We start from the raw sequence: 14189 nt of genomic DNA, 5'->3' as shown, positions 1-14189 counted from the left end.
GGCTTTAGGCAAGGAGACTGTTAAGAACAGATTAATGAAGCTGGTGAAGATTGAGCTACAGCTCTGTGATGACCTTTTATTTTCTTTTTCTCTTCTCCAGATGTCAGTGAGCCAGAAGTATCACTTCTTGGATGTGTTCCCTAAAATAACATGCAAGTCTCCCAAAGAAGTGCTAGAAATGGAGACACTTGGGAACCATTCCGAGGATGTTTCGAACCTGGGAATGGACAAGGAGGAATTCTGCAGTGAGGCTTTTCAGAGACCCTTCCAGTACCTGAAGAGGTTTGACCAGGGCTGTGACTTGGACACGTTCTGCTACGAGGCGCTCTCGGTGGAGGGCAGCCCTGCAGAATGTCTGCAGCTCTTCCTCCTGCACTGCGGGGTCGTGGATCCCTCCTGGGCAGAGCTCCGCAACTTCACCTGGTTCCTCAACATTCAGCTGAGAGACTGCGAAGCTTCTGTCTTTTGTAACCCTGACTTTGTCCAGGACACTTTGAATGGTTTCAAGAACTTTGTGGTTGGCTTCATGATTTTAATGGCGCGGGATTTTGCGACGCCCTCGCTGAACATTTCTGACCAGAGCTCAGGAAGACAGCCCTCCTGCCTGGAGAACGTGGCGGAGGAAGATCTGCTCCCCTTCCGCATCAGGAAGAAGTGGGAGTCGGAGCCTCATCCCTATCTGTTTTTCAACGAGGATCGTGTGTCCATGACATTCATTGGTTTCCACTTCCAGCAGATCAGGAATCGCATCGATGCCATCAATCCTCTGAACGGCAATGTCATCAAGCAGGACATCATGACTCCCCAGCTGTACCAGGGCTTGCTACTGCAGAAGGTTCCCTTCAACGTGCCCTTCGACCAGCTGCCCCGCGAGGAGAAGCTCGAGAGGCTCTGCATGGTGCTGGGGCTCCCCTGGGTGTTTGACCCCGATGAGACGTACGAGCTCACCACGGACAACGTGCTGAAAATCTTGGCCATCGAGATGCGATTCCGCTGCAACATCCCGGTCGTCATCATGGGAGAAACGGGCTGTGGGAAAACCAGGCTGGTGAAGTTCCTGTGCCAGTTACGCAGAAGCTTTGTGGAGGTGGAGAACATGAAGCTGGTCAAGGTTCACGGAGGTACCACTGCAGAGATGATCTACGCCAGGGTCAGAGAAGCAGAAGCCCTGGCTAAATCCAACAAGGAGCAGCACGGGTTGGACACCGTCCTCTTTTTCGACGAAGCCAACACCACGGAGGCCGTGAGCAGCATCAAGGAGGTTCTGTGTGACCGCACGGTGCAGGGGAAGCCGTTGGCCTCTGGCTCCGGCCTGCGGATCATCGCAGCCTGCAACCCCTACCGCAAGCACACGGACAGGATGATCCAGCGCCTGGAGCTGGCTGGCCTGGGCTACCGGGTGAAGGCCGACGACAGCAGGGAGAAGCTGGGGTCCATCCCGCTGAGACAGCTCGTGTACCGCGTGCACGCGCTCCCGCCCAGCATGATCCCGCTGGTGTGGGACTTCGGGCAGCTCAACAACAGCGCCGAGAAGATGTACATCCAGCAGATCGTGCAGCGCGTGGCGGAGCAGCTGCCCATGGCCAGGGACGAGGTGAGGACGGTCACAGAGGTGCTCTTTGCCTCCCAGCAGTACATGAGGCGGAGGGATGACGAGTGCGGCTTCGTCAGCCTGCGGGACGTGGAGCGCTGCATGGAGGTGTTCAAGTGGTTTTACGGGCACAGCCACCTGCTGCTGAGGGAGCTGGAGAAGTACCTGGCCGAGAGGAAAGGTCCCAAGGGCAGTGGAGACCGGAACAGCGTCATCTGGTCCTTGGTGCTGGCGGTCGGGGTCTGCTACCACGCGTCCCTGGAAAGGAAGGAGCCGTACAGGACTGCCATCAGCCAGGTCCTCCCAAAGCCTTACGATACCCAGAAAAAGATTTTGGAAGAAATCACTCTGATGCAGGACTTATTCCTGAGTGGGGTGCCACTCCGGGATACCATAGCAAAGAACTTGGCCTTGAAGGAAAATGTCTTCATGATGGTCATCTGTATTGAGCTGAAAATCCCTCTTTTTCTTGTCGGGAAGCCTGGGAGCTCCAAATCCCTGGCAAAAACCATCGTGGCCGATGCGATGCAGGGCCAAGCAGCTCATTCTGATCTGTTCAAGGACCTGAAGCAGATCCATCTCGTGTCTTTTCAGTGCAGCCCCCTCTCCACTCCAGAGGGAATCATAGGCACTTTCAAGCACTGTGCTCGATTCCAGGAAGGGAAGAACTTGGAGGAGTATGTGTCAGTGGTGGTTTTGGATGAGATTGGGCTGGCAGAAGACTCTCCCAAAATGCCCTTGAAGACTTTGCATCCACTTTTGGAGGATGGCTGCATAGATGATGTCCCTCTTCCACACAAAAAGGTTGGCTTCATCGGGATTTCCAACTGGGCTTTGGACCCTGCCAAGATGAATCGAGGCATCTTTGTGTCCCGTGGGGACCCCAGCAGAGAGGAGCTCATCGAGAGCGCAAAGGGCATTTGCAGCTCGGCACGAGGGGCTTTGCAGAAGGTTGAGCAGTATTTCCATCACTTTGCAGATGCCTATGAAAACATTTGCAAGACCCAAGACAGGGAGTTCTTTGGCCTGCGTGACTACTACAGCCTCATAAAGATGTTTTTTGCCTTAGCTAAGAGCTCCAAAAGCGAGCCCACGCCTCAGGACGTCGCCGCAGTGGTTCTTCGTAACTTCGGTGGCAAAGATGATGTCAATGCCTTGGAAATATTCACTTCCAAGTTGCTGGAAAAAGGGGAGATACATGCTCATGATATCAGTAGGATAGAGCTGATCCGCCAGAACATTTACAGCAGTGCTGAGGATGGGGACTGCAGGTACCTGCTTGTGTTGACCGAGAACTACGCGGCGCTGCAGATCCTCCAGCAGGCTTTCTTCACTGACCGACAGCAGCCGGAGATCATCTTTGGCTCCAGTTTTCCTAAGGACCAAGAATACACCCAGATATGCAGGAACATCAACCGAGTGAAGGTCTGCATGGAAACTGGCCAGATGGTTGTGCTCCTCAACCTGCAGAACCTCTACGAGAGCCTCTACGACGCCCTCAACCAGTACTACGTGTACCTGGCTGGGCAGAAGTACGTGGACTTGGGGCTGGGCACCCACCGGGTGAAGTGCCGGGTGCACCCCAGGTTCCGCCTGATCGTCATCGAGGAGAAGGAGGTGGTGTACAAGCACTTCCCCATCCCGCTCATCAACCGCCTGGAGAAGCACTACCTGGACATCAGCACCATGCTGGACAGGGGCCAGAGGGAGGCCGTGCGGGAGCTGAAGCGCTGGGTGCGGGAGTTCACGGCGGTCAACACGGAGGAGCACTTCATCAGCCAGCAGCAGTACAGCCCCGCAGACGTCTTCGTGGGCTACCACGCCAACACGTGCGCCTCGCTGGTGCTGCAGGGCACGCAGCTCCTGCGCCCGGCCTGCGCGCCCGCCGAGCTCCTGCCCCGCGTCACCGAGCGGGCACGGCTGGCCCTGCTCAACTGTGCCACCCCCGACGCCGTCATCCGCCTCTGCAGCTCCGTGGGGCACTTCATGGCGCACTCCCTGGCCCACACCTACTTCAGGCAGCAGCAGCACACGTCCTTCGCGGATTTCCTCGGCGCCCAGCTGCGCGCGGAGGACGGGCCCCGGGCGGCCTTCACCGAGGTGAGTCCGGGCCACTGCCGGAGCTCCTGCCCCACGCTCGGCTCCGTGCCCGGGGCTGCAGCAGCCCTGGGAGCACGGCCGGGGCTGTGCCCCATCGCTGCCCCTCTCTGCCCAGGTCACCACCTTCTCACGGCTGCTCACCAGTGCTGACGCTGCCTGCCTGGAGAGAGAGGTGCAGGGCAGGGCCCAAAGGCTCCAGATCCTGTTCCTGCAGCAGTTTGACACCGAGTATTCCTTCCTGAAGGGCATCCGGTGAGTCTGGGCCGGGGTTTTCCTGCTTGGAACAGACTGTCAGCTGTGTGGAAGTGCGTGGGCAGAGCAGTTGGAGTGGCACATATGGAAAAGGGAGGCTGTGCTGGCAGTGGGCTGGCTCGGGACAAACCTTACCAGCTCTGTCACATGAGATGGGCTTTGGTGCTTTTCTCTCTCCTCCTGCAGCAGCCACAGCCAATGTAGAGCGACCGGTTCTGTGGCCTTTAATGTTTGATCTTTACACTTTGTGACTTCTGTTAAATCTCTTTTCGCTCTTCAGTGATTTCCTGGGTGCTACTTCAGGAAATAAAGTCCTCATTATTCAGACAGACTTTGAAGATGGCTCTCGGGATGCCCAGCTCATCGCCTCAGCCAAGTGAGTTGGGCATGGAGGGGTTCAGTTCTGCCAGGCCACTCCTCACTGTTTGGGTGCTGTTTGGGGATCTCCCACGTCCTTCATTCTGTAGCAGAATGAATCTAAATACACTAATTGTATTTCAAATAGTCAATAACCCAAGTCAGAATAAGCTAAAATGGGTCACATGAGCAGATAATCCCCTTTGAAATGCGACTTCTGGCCACTGGCTGTAGAAATCCTGAAGAGCTGAGGGTCTGGGATAATTCAGGGCACAGCTGGAGGTGGCAGCTCAGCACCACAGCTGGGAGAGAGGAGTGGGAGTCACCTGTGTCTGTTCTGGGAGAGGAAATGTGTCCTGGCCACCAACCTCTGGCTGCCTTTGCCACCAGCCTTTGCTCTGTGCTGCAGGTACACTGTTGTCAATGAGATCAACAAGGTGGGCCTGGGGGAGGTCTCTGTCTTTGTTTACTTTATCATGAAGCTTTCCCGGCTGGAAGGAGGAACATCCTACGTGGGTTTCCATGGAGGTGGGTGTGCCCATCTGTCCCTCCTCACTCCTCAGCTGCCTTCAGATGAGTTTCTCTTGCTCACTGAATGATTCCTGCTGTTCTCTGCCTGTAGGGCTGTGGCAGTCGGTGCACATAGACGACCTCCGCAGATCCAAGGACATGATCTCTGACTTGACAGCCCTGCAGAACCTCACCATCAGCCAGGTGTTCTCTGAGGATCCAGGGGAAGCCAGAGGTGAGCTGTGTGCTGGGGAAAGGGGGAGCTGTGCTCCCAGACTTGGTACTGCAGGAACTGACGCCTGGCACAGCGGATCTGATGACTTTCCCTGCTCAGCACCCGGTTTTGGGGGGCTCACCAGATGGCTCCCAACTTTTAGGTCATCGAGCAAGTTAATTTGGTATTTTTCCCTTTTTTTTTTTTGGCAAAATTGTGACATTTGCACCGCTCAGGAGCCTGAGTGCTCTGTCTCAGCACAGGAGGCAGCAGAGGCTGCATGGCAAAGACCCCTGACAAGGATCTTCCTTTCCCCTCAGCTCTTTCAGTCTCTCTTTCCTTTCACCACACTGCCTGACAGGAGTCAGGGAGAGCTGAAGGCATTAGCTCAATGTCACACTTCTTCCAGCTCTTGCTGCACAGCCTGAGCAGCTGTGGCTGTTTGAGAGGTGAATCTCAGCTACTCATGCAGGTGCTAATGGATCTCTGACAGATGTTCTGCTGCTCTGGGATGCAGTTGCTAAAATAAACTCTCATCTGACTGATGCAGGAGTGCGCTGCTGCTTTCTAATAAAAATTCTACACCTTTGCTGCAGCTCTGCCTGCCAATGGAGAAGCACAGCAGGAAAAGGTGGAGGGTGGAACACCAGTGCCAGGAGCAGAGCACTATCAGGTCAGTTCAGAATACATTTGTTTGCCTCTCAGCTGTCACTGTGGCTCTCTGCTCAGCCATGAGAGGTGCAGCCCACCTTTTGTGTCCCCCTTCACCTGAAACCTATCAGCAATACTTGCATTGTGAATGTTGCTGATCAGACACAAGTCCCCCCTCCCCACTGCCCAGTCAAAATCAGCATCACTAAAGAAATAAACCATTCTGAGGACTCTGTATTTTATATATTTTCTCTATAATTCCTTAGTCATTTTGTTCTTCTGATTTTTAAAAATCGGCTTTAAGAGTTTCTGTTGCCTTTCTCTGGCTGGAGGTGGGAGCTGTGGTCCTGAGGCTCAGTCCAGCTGTGTGCTCTGAGCTGTGTGCTGGAGCTGGCTGAGGACTTGGCTGTGCTGCAGCCACGTTCACACTGCCCTGTGTGCCCCTGACAGCCTCAGCTGGACATGCCCAGCACCGGGGACATGTAGCATTTCCCAGGAAGGGCAGATTTCCCCTGGTCACGTTGATTATTTTCACTTCTTTCCTCAAACTGCTGAATCTTGGCCCTGCAGGAGTGTTAACTCAGCACAAATTCTGTGTCACGGGCCTGTTTGAAAGGGCCACAGAAGTTGCATCTTGTTCTTGACAGCAAAAGAGCTGAGAAGGGCAGCGTGAGATGAGGGGAGCTGGGAGCAGGGATGCCAGGCAACAGACACCTGGAGGGAGCACTGTAAACGTTTTCAGGGTGTGTGCTGGGGACAGGAGGGTCACTCGAGGGGCATGACCTTGTTTTCCTGGGCAGGGTGAGATCCTGGACACCACTGTGCTGCTGAGGACCTGTGTGCAGAGCGCTGTGGGGATGCTGCGGGACCAGAACAAAGACCTGAGTCGAAGCAGGAGGAGAATTGAGATCCTGCTTGGCCTCTTCTCCAAAGAGGATGAGCTGAAAGGTGTGTGCTGCAGGGAGTGTCCCTGGCCATCTGGGGACCACCAAAACATGTCAGTCAGGTCTCTGGGGATCCAAAGGTCCTTGCTGTGGTGCAGGTAAGGGGGATGTCCCAAGAGCGTGTGTCCATGCTCCGTGTGCTGCTGGATGTAAGGCTTTTCTGCTCTTCAAGTGGTGGCTTTTTCTCTGGCTGCTTTTTCCCCCATTTGGCCAATTATTGAAGCAACTCTCAAATGCTGTTCTCGGTGGGATATTTGAGTCCAATAATAGAAGAGAAAACACAAGTCCCTGTTGTTTTGTAGCCTCTTTCCTGAAGATAACCAAGGCTCGTCTCTCCAGCCTGTTGAAGAAGCAAGAAGAAAATTCCCTTCACCCCAAAAACTGGGTGCTTCGGGAGGCTTCCAACCTCAGTGCTCTGCAGGAGGCAGGTACCTTCAGGTGAGGACAGCAGCACTGCCCTGTCACCTGCAGCCTTCCAGGAGGAGTCTGCAAGTGGCACCTGTGCAGCAGAGACAGCAGCTTTGTGTAATCTGAACATCTGCAGTGTCAGGCTCCAGTCTGTGCTGGAAACTCCCTGAAGGCAATTTTGGGCTCTCCTGGGGAAGGGTGAATCAGAGCTGAAGGGGCTGTACTGGGACAGGAGTGCACAAGTACTTGAGTGGGATTCCAGGCAAGCCAGGAGTGAGAGAAGTGCAGGGCTTTCTTGTTGGTGGCATTTTTTCCCATAAAGGCAGCATTAGGATTGTGTCACGTGCAAATGTCAGCAGTTTTTCAGGATGGGCACCTCCTGTTTTGCTGATGTTGTTGCTCACATTCCCTCTGGGTTTCTCCATCCCTTTCTCCCTAGGCACACCCTGTGGAAGCGAGTCCAGAAGGTGGTCACTCCCTTCCTGGCTCTCCTGATCGCTGTCATAGACAGGAATGGCAATCTGGAGCTGCTGGCCAGGCCAGGAGAAAAGTGGGTGACAAACCTGTGGATGTTCATCTTCAGTGACACCAAATTCCTGAATGTCCTTCCCGGAGTGGGGAAGAACAGGTGAGCCCTGGGGGATGAGCAGGAGGGCAGGGCTGGGCTGGGCTGGGCTGGGCTGGGCTGGGCTGGGCTGGGCTGGGCTGGGCAGGGCAGGGCTGGCCTGGGCTGGGCTGGGCTGGCCTGGGCTGGCAGCACTGGGAGCAGCCCAGCACCGGCTCTAATCCTCCACGAGGGCAGCAGGGCACTGCTCACAGTTCTGTCTGTTCTTCCTGCCTGGCCCTGAGTGCTCCTGGGCTTTGCTCCCTGGCCCTCCCTGGCCCTTGGCATGCTCCCCCTCCTCAGCCAGCCCCTGCAGCCGTGCCCAGGGAACGCTGCCTGAGGAAGGGCCAGCTGGCAGGGTGAGCCATGTCAGAGTCCTGCACTTCCCTCCCCTCCTCTCTCCTCTCCTAGGGTTGCTTTTCAGCCTCTCACCTCTGTTGTCTGCACTGTGCTTCCCAGACAAAAGCCTGCTGCATTAATGACCTTTTCACCCCCAGCCCTCAGCCAGAGATAATCCTGGTGCAGAACAACATGATGGTATCTGCTGATGCTGGGAATAAGATGCCCTTCAGCTGGAGGATAAAGGAGTACCTGGAAGAGATGTGGTTGGAGGCTCAGTACATCCAAAACACTGAAGGTGAGAGCCTGGCTCCAGCACCTCTATCCCCTGCCCTGTGAGCTCTGGTTTGTCACTGCTGTGCCCCTCCTGGCACTGGAGTCACCCTCAGTCCCTCTGTGCTCCTGGGAGCCAGCGGAGTTCTGTGCAGGCAGCTTTTCTTTGTGCCTCTCACCATTCATCTTCCTCACCTATTCTGTGCCCTTGCATTCAAAATGCTGTGGAGCAGCCAAGAGTTAATGACAAGGTGAGATTCCAGAAATAGGACACCGGTGCTGGGCTGACAAGGCCTGGCCTGAGTCCCTCCTCAGTGCCCTGGATGAGGGGAGTGCTGGATGCATCAGTGATTAATGAGGTGTCAGTGTCTCTGGGATAGATGCTGTGTCAAAGCCAGCTTCCTCCCAGTATCCAGCTTTTCTCTGCATCCTCATTTTCCAGGCCATGCTGAGAAGTTTGTGGAATACTTCCAGAAAACTGCCCTGGGAAAATTCATCTCTGCTCTGACTGAGGGAGAAAGGCAGATGCTCTTCCAGTGCTACATCACAGACTTCATTGTCTTGACCATCGGTGTGTCCTCCCAGGAGGAGCTGCAGGTCAGGGGCTGGAGCAGGGGCTGGAAACCCTTTGGGTGGGGAGGAGAGCATGCTGCCTGTGAGTGTGTCCTTCTGAGTCAGTCCTGCCTTGGGGAAAGTGCTCCTCTGAGACAGCCCAACAGCAGAGGAACCCCAGAGCAGAGCCCTGCACACCGAGTGGCTGCTGGGGTTACTCAGAGCAGCAGCACCTGTGTAAACTGACACATTAAAGGCTGTCTTTGTAGGGAGGCGATTCTCATCTTTCAAAGAATTTTGCCAGGATTCCCAGTACAAAACGAATTCTAAAAGTACTTTCTCCCCTTTGTTTTTGTGTTTCCCACCCCTGCAGTGTCTGCGTGTGGCGTTCGTGTCCTGCATTGAGGAGTGGGTGGCAGAGTCCCCCTGGAGAGAGGAGCTGGTGCCCTCCCTGCCCTGGGTGCACCTGGCACACAACCAGTTCAAGAGCCGGCTGCAGAACTTCTCCAGGATCCTGGCTGTGTTCCCCCGTGTGACTGGCTGCCTCCTGAGCCAGCCAGCGTGCAGAGCTCCACGCCCAGAGATGGTAGAGTCACTGCCAGGCGTTCTGTGCTCCTCAGCCCTGGCAGGGAGCTCTGTCTGCCCTGGATTAGCTGCTCCTCAGTCTCCTCTGGATTTCAGCAGCAGCAGAGGGGGAAGCACAGGCTCAGGTTCCTCAGAACTGGGAATGATCTGCTGTGTTGTTATTGCTACAAGCAGGTTTTAAAATAGATTGCCCTGCTTTTGCATTAGTTAATAGAATGTGCTAACAAGCCAAACCACAAACATGAGAACTGCAGAGCTTTAGAGAATCAAGTAGGAGATGATTCAGTAGAACACGTGCTGTAGCAAGCCAGACTGAGAGCCCACGGTCTGTAAATAATTCTGAAATGTTGTGTTCCCTTGGTCCTGTGTGTGTGCAGGTTCTGGACGTGCTGGCTGCAATGGGGTGTGCTGAGGAGCTGGAGAACCAGGTGCAGACAGCCCCCCCTGAGCTGTGGCTGCAGAGAGTGAAGAACCTCCACATGCCCATTGAATTCCTGTGCAAAGAGGAGGGTGCCCAGCGCAGGGGGAGCCACTGCCATCAGCTGCTGAGGGAGCTCAGGTAAGTACTGAGCTCTGCTCACAGCCCTGCTCTTTGCCTGGCAGTTCACTGGGGCATTGGAGCAGCCTGAAGCTCTTGTGGTGCTGCTTTTCTCAGGCTTTGCAAACCTTTCCAGGTCCCTGCTGGGCTCAATTACATACCAAGCAGCAAGAACCACATTTTTTTTTCCTCTCATCTCCTGCAGAGTCTCTAAATCTGGCAGTATCATCTGGTGCATTCCATCTGGGTTCAGGGGTTATTTAAAACTCTCCTCAGGTTCCTGTTAACCAGCAGAGTCTCCCCACTTCATCCTGTGTGCACAAGGACCCAAGAGATGGGGAATTTCACTGAGTCCTGTGTTTTGGAAGAAAGCCCAGAGCGCTACCCCAGTTTCTCACAGACCTTGTTTCGTTATTTGAAGTGAAGAAAGTGTACCTAATTGCAATTGGTATTTTAAATGTTTTTGACATAGGAGTTAGAGGTGTGAGAAGGTGTGTGCAGTGGTGCTGGTCCTGCTGCAGTGCTGCCTCCAGGGTTAAGTGCCAGAATGTCACAAAAATCCCTTAGGGAAGGCAAAGGGTAAAGCAGAGAAGTGCAGGAATGCTGTGGAGGGAGCAGCAGCGAGGTGTGAGGCTGGCCTGCAGTGGTGGCAGCGTGCTCTCCTCCCCAGAGCCTGCTGGAGCCGCGTGTTCGCCATGGCACTCTTTGTGGAACACGTCTTCCTTGGCATCCACACCCTCATGCCGGAATTCGAGGGCTTGGTGAGGAAATACACTTTGCTTCTCGCCAAGGTGAGCCAAGCTGTGATTTCACCTCTTCCCTGATGGTGGGGATTCTGGTCTCAGGTGCTGTAGCTGAGTCTCTGGGCTTTGTCCTTTCCCCCTGCAGTGCTTCCAGCACGATTCAGACATGAAGTCCCATCCAACCTTTGCTGCAGTGATGACAGTGCTGTGCCAGTGCAAGAACGAGGTCAGCAGCAGGCTCTACAGGTACTGACACTGGGACAGGGGCCAGCAGGGGCATTGCCTGCATTGCCAGCACACCTGTGGCTGCAGTGAAAGCCAGAGGAAGAGCAGGGACCCTGTTTGGTTCTGCATCCTGAGCAGTGAGCCAGCCTGTCCTGCACTGTCTACTCCTGGTCTAGCTGCAGCTGAACATCTTGGTGGAGGCTTTTGGGGAGGCAGCATGGAAGCAGCTGTGTTCATTGCTGTTTCTGGATTCCAGGCATGGTCTGGAGCCGTGTCCCATCTGCCTGGGAGAGCCAAAGGACCCCATCTGCCTGCCCTGCAACCACGTGTTCTGCCACAAGTGCATCAGCATGTGGCTGGTGCCAGCACAGATGCACTGTCCCTACTGCAGGGTTGCCACAGAGGATGTGGAGTTAGCTGTCTCTGAGGAGCTCAGGTACTCCAGCCACCCTCTCCAAGGTGGGAGCCTTGGGTGGGGAGGCTTTGTGAGGAAATCCTCAATCCGAGGTGGTCAACATCAGCAGGGTGAGGGGTGAACTCTGCTTCATCCCTCTGGAACCCAACAGCCTGTTCTGTTCTGTTGTATCCAAAAAAAGGGGAAGGCTGCCTCGGCCTCTGTAAAAACATGCAAATCATAGAATGGTTTGGGTTGGAAGGGACCTTAAGGATCATCTCATTGGGAAGCTGGAAAAGTATCTCCCTTTGGTGACTTTTTCCTGTGTGTGCTTGATTCCTCCGTGGTTTAAGAGGTTCTGTGTTTGTTCCCTTCCCAGGGCTGCCATAGCCAAGAACGCCCTGTTCCGGCAGAGGTGCAATAACTTCTTCATCGATGTGGTCACCACCATGTGCTTCAAGGACAACGAGCCCCCTGACCCACAGGTGATCCAGGCACTCCTGAATCTGCTCTTTGTTCACAGAAGCCCTGTGAAGGACTCAGGTGAGCTCCCCTCACCCTGGCACTCAGCCTTACAGAGCTGAGTGTGTCAGCACCTTCTCTCACCTGCCAACCCTGTCCTTGCCCAGTGTCCACAGATCACCCTGCTGTCTACACCAAATTCCTGTCCCCGTTTAATGATGAGGTGGATGAAACTCCCATCATCCGCTCTGTGATGCTGAAGCTGCTCCTGAAGTACAGGTGAGCACAGCCAGCTGAGGGAGGTTAGGCCAGGCTCAGCTCTGTTCCTCATCAAACCTCATTGCTCTCCTCACCTCCACGAGTTTCACTGAACCTGAATCCCTTTGCAGTAGTTGTGCAACTGGGCTGGCTTGCATGGAGCTTGTGCTGCAGGGTGAGCAGCCTGTGCAAGGTTTACCTGGCTGTTCCTCACCAGCCCTGTGCTGAGGGCGGATGCCTGCGTGCTGCAAGGTGGATCAGTTGCTCTGATCTAGGTCAGCAAAGCAAAACTCCTCATTCACAGAGGTTTAATCAGGACTGATCTTATGTCTGCTCCACAGAGCTCCCCATTCCCACAGAAGCACAGAAGCCCCTTCTTAGATGTGACCACCTCCTAAATCAGGTGCCTTTTGCCCTGGAAGTGCTCATGGAGCACTGCTGGTGATCAAAGCCCATCTCAGGCTGTGAAGCCAAACGTCACCTGCAAAAACCAGCACAAGAGCTTTTGCAGCTTGCAGCTGGATCCAGAGTGACCCCAGCTGTCACACAGGCAGCTGTGGGAGCTCTGCTCTGGAGCAGGAGCAGTCCTGTCAGGGTGGCAGCTGTGTGTGTAAGGGTGTCTCTCTCTCCTGTAGCTTCAATGAGGTGAAAGATGAAGTGCAGCGTTACCTGTCCCAGGTGGAGCACAACGAGCTCCTAGAGAAAAATGACAAAAAAGAGCTCTACTTGCTTTTTGTCAACTGCTTGGAGGTAAGAGCTGGGCCATCAAACTCTTGCAGTTTCATGAGTAAAAAAAGCTAAGAACAGAAACCCTTCTGCAATTCTAGGTGTGTTTCTTGTGTATGTAACTACTTTTTCCAACTAGAAAGCCCAAAATGAGTTGATATCAAATCACCTGGTCAGAATTTGTTCTCAGGAATGAGCCTTGTTTTTCAAGGAAAGGCTTGTGTGTCTTTGCAGTGTTACATAAATTCTTTCCCTTGGACAAATGTCTGAGTCTTAAAACTCAAACTCCAGCACAGGAGTGCAGTACCCCAGTGCTGAACTGCCTTCTTGTCTCCACAGACACTTAAATTATTGTGCAGAACTTAAATTATTGTACTTTTTGGATTGCTCCCTTTCCTCCCCTTGCATAGCTCTCAGGGCTGTGGACAACCTGAAACAAAAGTGACAGCAGGGGAGAGGTTTTATTACTTACAGTTGTTTTTAAAAAAACAATTGTAGTTAAAATCACCCTTTGTGTTCTTGCTGAGGGACAGACAGGTAGAGCTTGGCCTCTTGGAACATGGAATGTGTGTTATTCACAGCCTGCTCCTGCCTCTTGCTCAGCTCCAAGCTTGGGGAATGTGGGACAGCTGGGGCCCATCGTGAAAATGGTGTTTGGTGACATGGCAGAGCTTTAGGATGAGGGGACATTGGCAGTGGGGTGGAGGGTCAGGGGTGGTTTGGAGGGTCAGGGATGGTTTTGGAGGGTCAGGGATGGTTTGCTATGCTGATGGCAGGGTGGGCTGAGGGTCAGGGATGGTTTTGGAGGGTCAGGGATGGTTTTGGAGGGTCAGGGATGGTTTGCTGTGCTCGTGGCAGGGTGGGTGCCCTGGGGACACAGGGGTGGCCGAGTGAGGTGGCTCTGCCACTCACCAGTGCTCCGGCCTCTCTCTAGGATTCCATGTGTGAAAAGTCAGAGGACAGCCTGGGATATGGTCATGGAAGCAGTCTGCCTGAGGACAGAGCCTTTCCAGAGAACTACCTGCCAGGCAGCAGCAGAGAGGCTCCCCAGGAATCCTCTGTGCAGTACCTGCAGGCCGTGGCCAAGGTGCGCCTGTGGCTGAGCAGCGCTGCAGAGCTGATCTTCGACCTGCAGCAGCACACGAGTGAGTCTGATTGTCCTGCTGCCAGGTGGAAATGCTGAGCACAGCCAGCAGGGCAGCTGGGCTGGACACAGTCAGTGCCCTGTGCTCTGCTGGGACCTGTTGTGGTGCATGGCCAAGAATGGGAGCAGCAGCTCCCTTTTCCCTTGGGGGTGTCAGGCAGGGGCTGTCCCCTGTGCCAGTGTTAGAAGTGCTCTGTAACTGGAAGCCAGGCTGTGCTGGTGACCCCAGTGCAGTTACACGGCACTTACACCTGTGCAAGGAGATTTACTTTATCCTCCTGATGCTAACAGTGAGATTTATTTAGAGCCCACTAAATTG

General features: G+C 54.3%; 1 protein-coding gene across 1 annotated transcript in view; it reads left to right on the top strand.

Moving 5' to 3' along the window:
- Positions 1-14189, top strand: part of RNF213 (ring finger protein 213) — a 43798-nt gene that overhangs the window by 19914 nt on the left and 9695 nt on the right. The window contains exons 27-46 of the mRNA XM_086857760.1: positions 101-3691; positions 3807-3943; positions 4224-4319; positions 4710-4828; positions 4923-5045; positions 5621-5697; positions 6476-6623; positions 6922-7057; positions 7467-7655; positions 8129-8268; positions 8686-8840; positions 9169-9381; positions 9758-9939; positions 10589-10709; positions 10807-10907; positions 11143-11322; positions 11660-11823; positions 11910-12021; positions 12636-12750; positions 13661-13871. Of these exons, the coding sequence (XP_086713886.1) occupies positions 101-3691; positions 3807-3943; positions 4224-4319; positions 4710-4828; positions 4923-5045; positions 5621-5697; positions 6476-6623; positions 6922-7057; positions 7467-7655; positions 8129-8268; positions 8686-8840; positions 9169-9381; positions 9758-9939; positions 10589-10709; positions 10807-10907; positions 11143-11322; positions 11660-11823; positions 11910-12021; positions 12636-12750; positions 13661-13871 (6310 nt within the window). The remainder of the gene's footprint in view (positions 1-100; positions 3692-3806; positions 3944-4223; positions 4320-4709; positions 4829-4922; positions 5046-5620; positions 5698-6475; positions 6624-6921; positions 7058-7466; positions 7656-8128; positions 8269-8685; positions 8841-9168; positions 9382-9757; positions 9940-10588; positions 10710-10806; positions 10908-11142; positions 11323-11659; positions 11824-11909; positions 12022-12635; positions 12751-13660; positions 13872-14189) is intronic.

Source organism: Cyanistes caeruleus, chromosome 19 (assembly GCF_971803275.1).
Source record: "Cyanistes caeruleus chromosome 19, bCyaCae1.hap1.1, whole genome shotgun sequence".
Taxonomy (NCBI): Eukaryota; Metazoa; Chordata; class Aves; order Passeriformes; family Paridae; genus Cyanistes; species Cyanistes caeruleus.
Note: the sequence above shows the minus strand (reverse complement) of the source record. Positions and strands in the feature narration are given on the sequence as shown.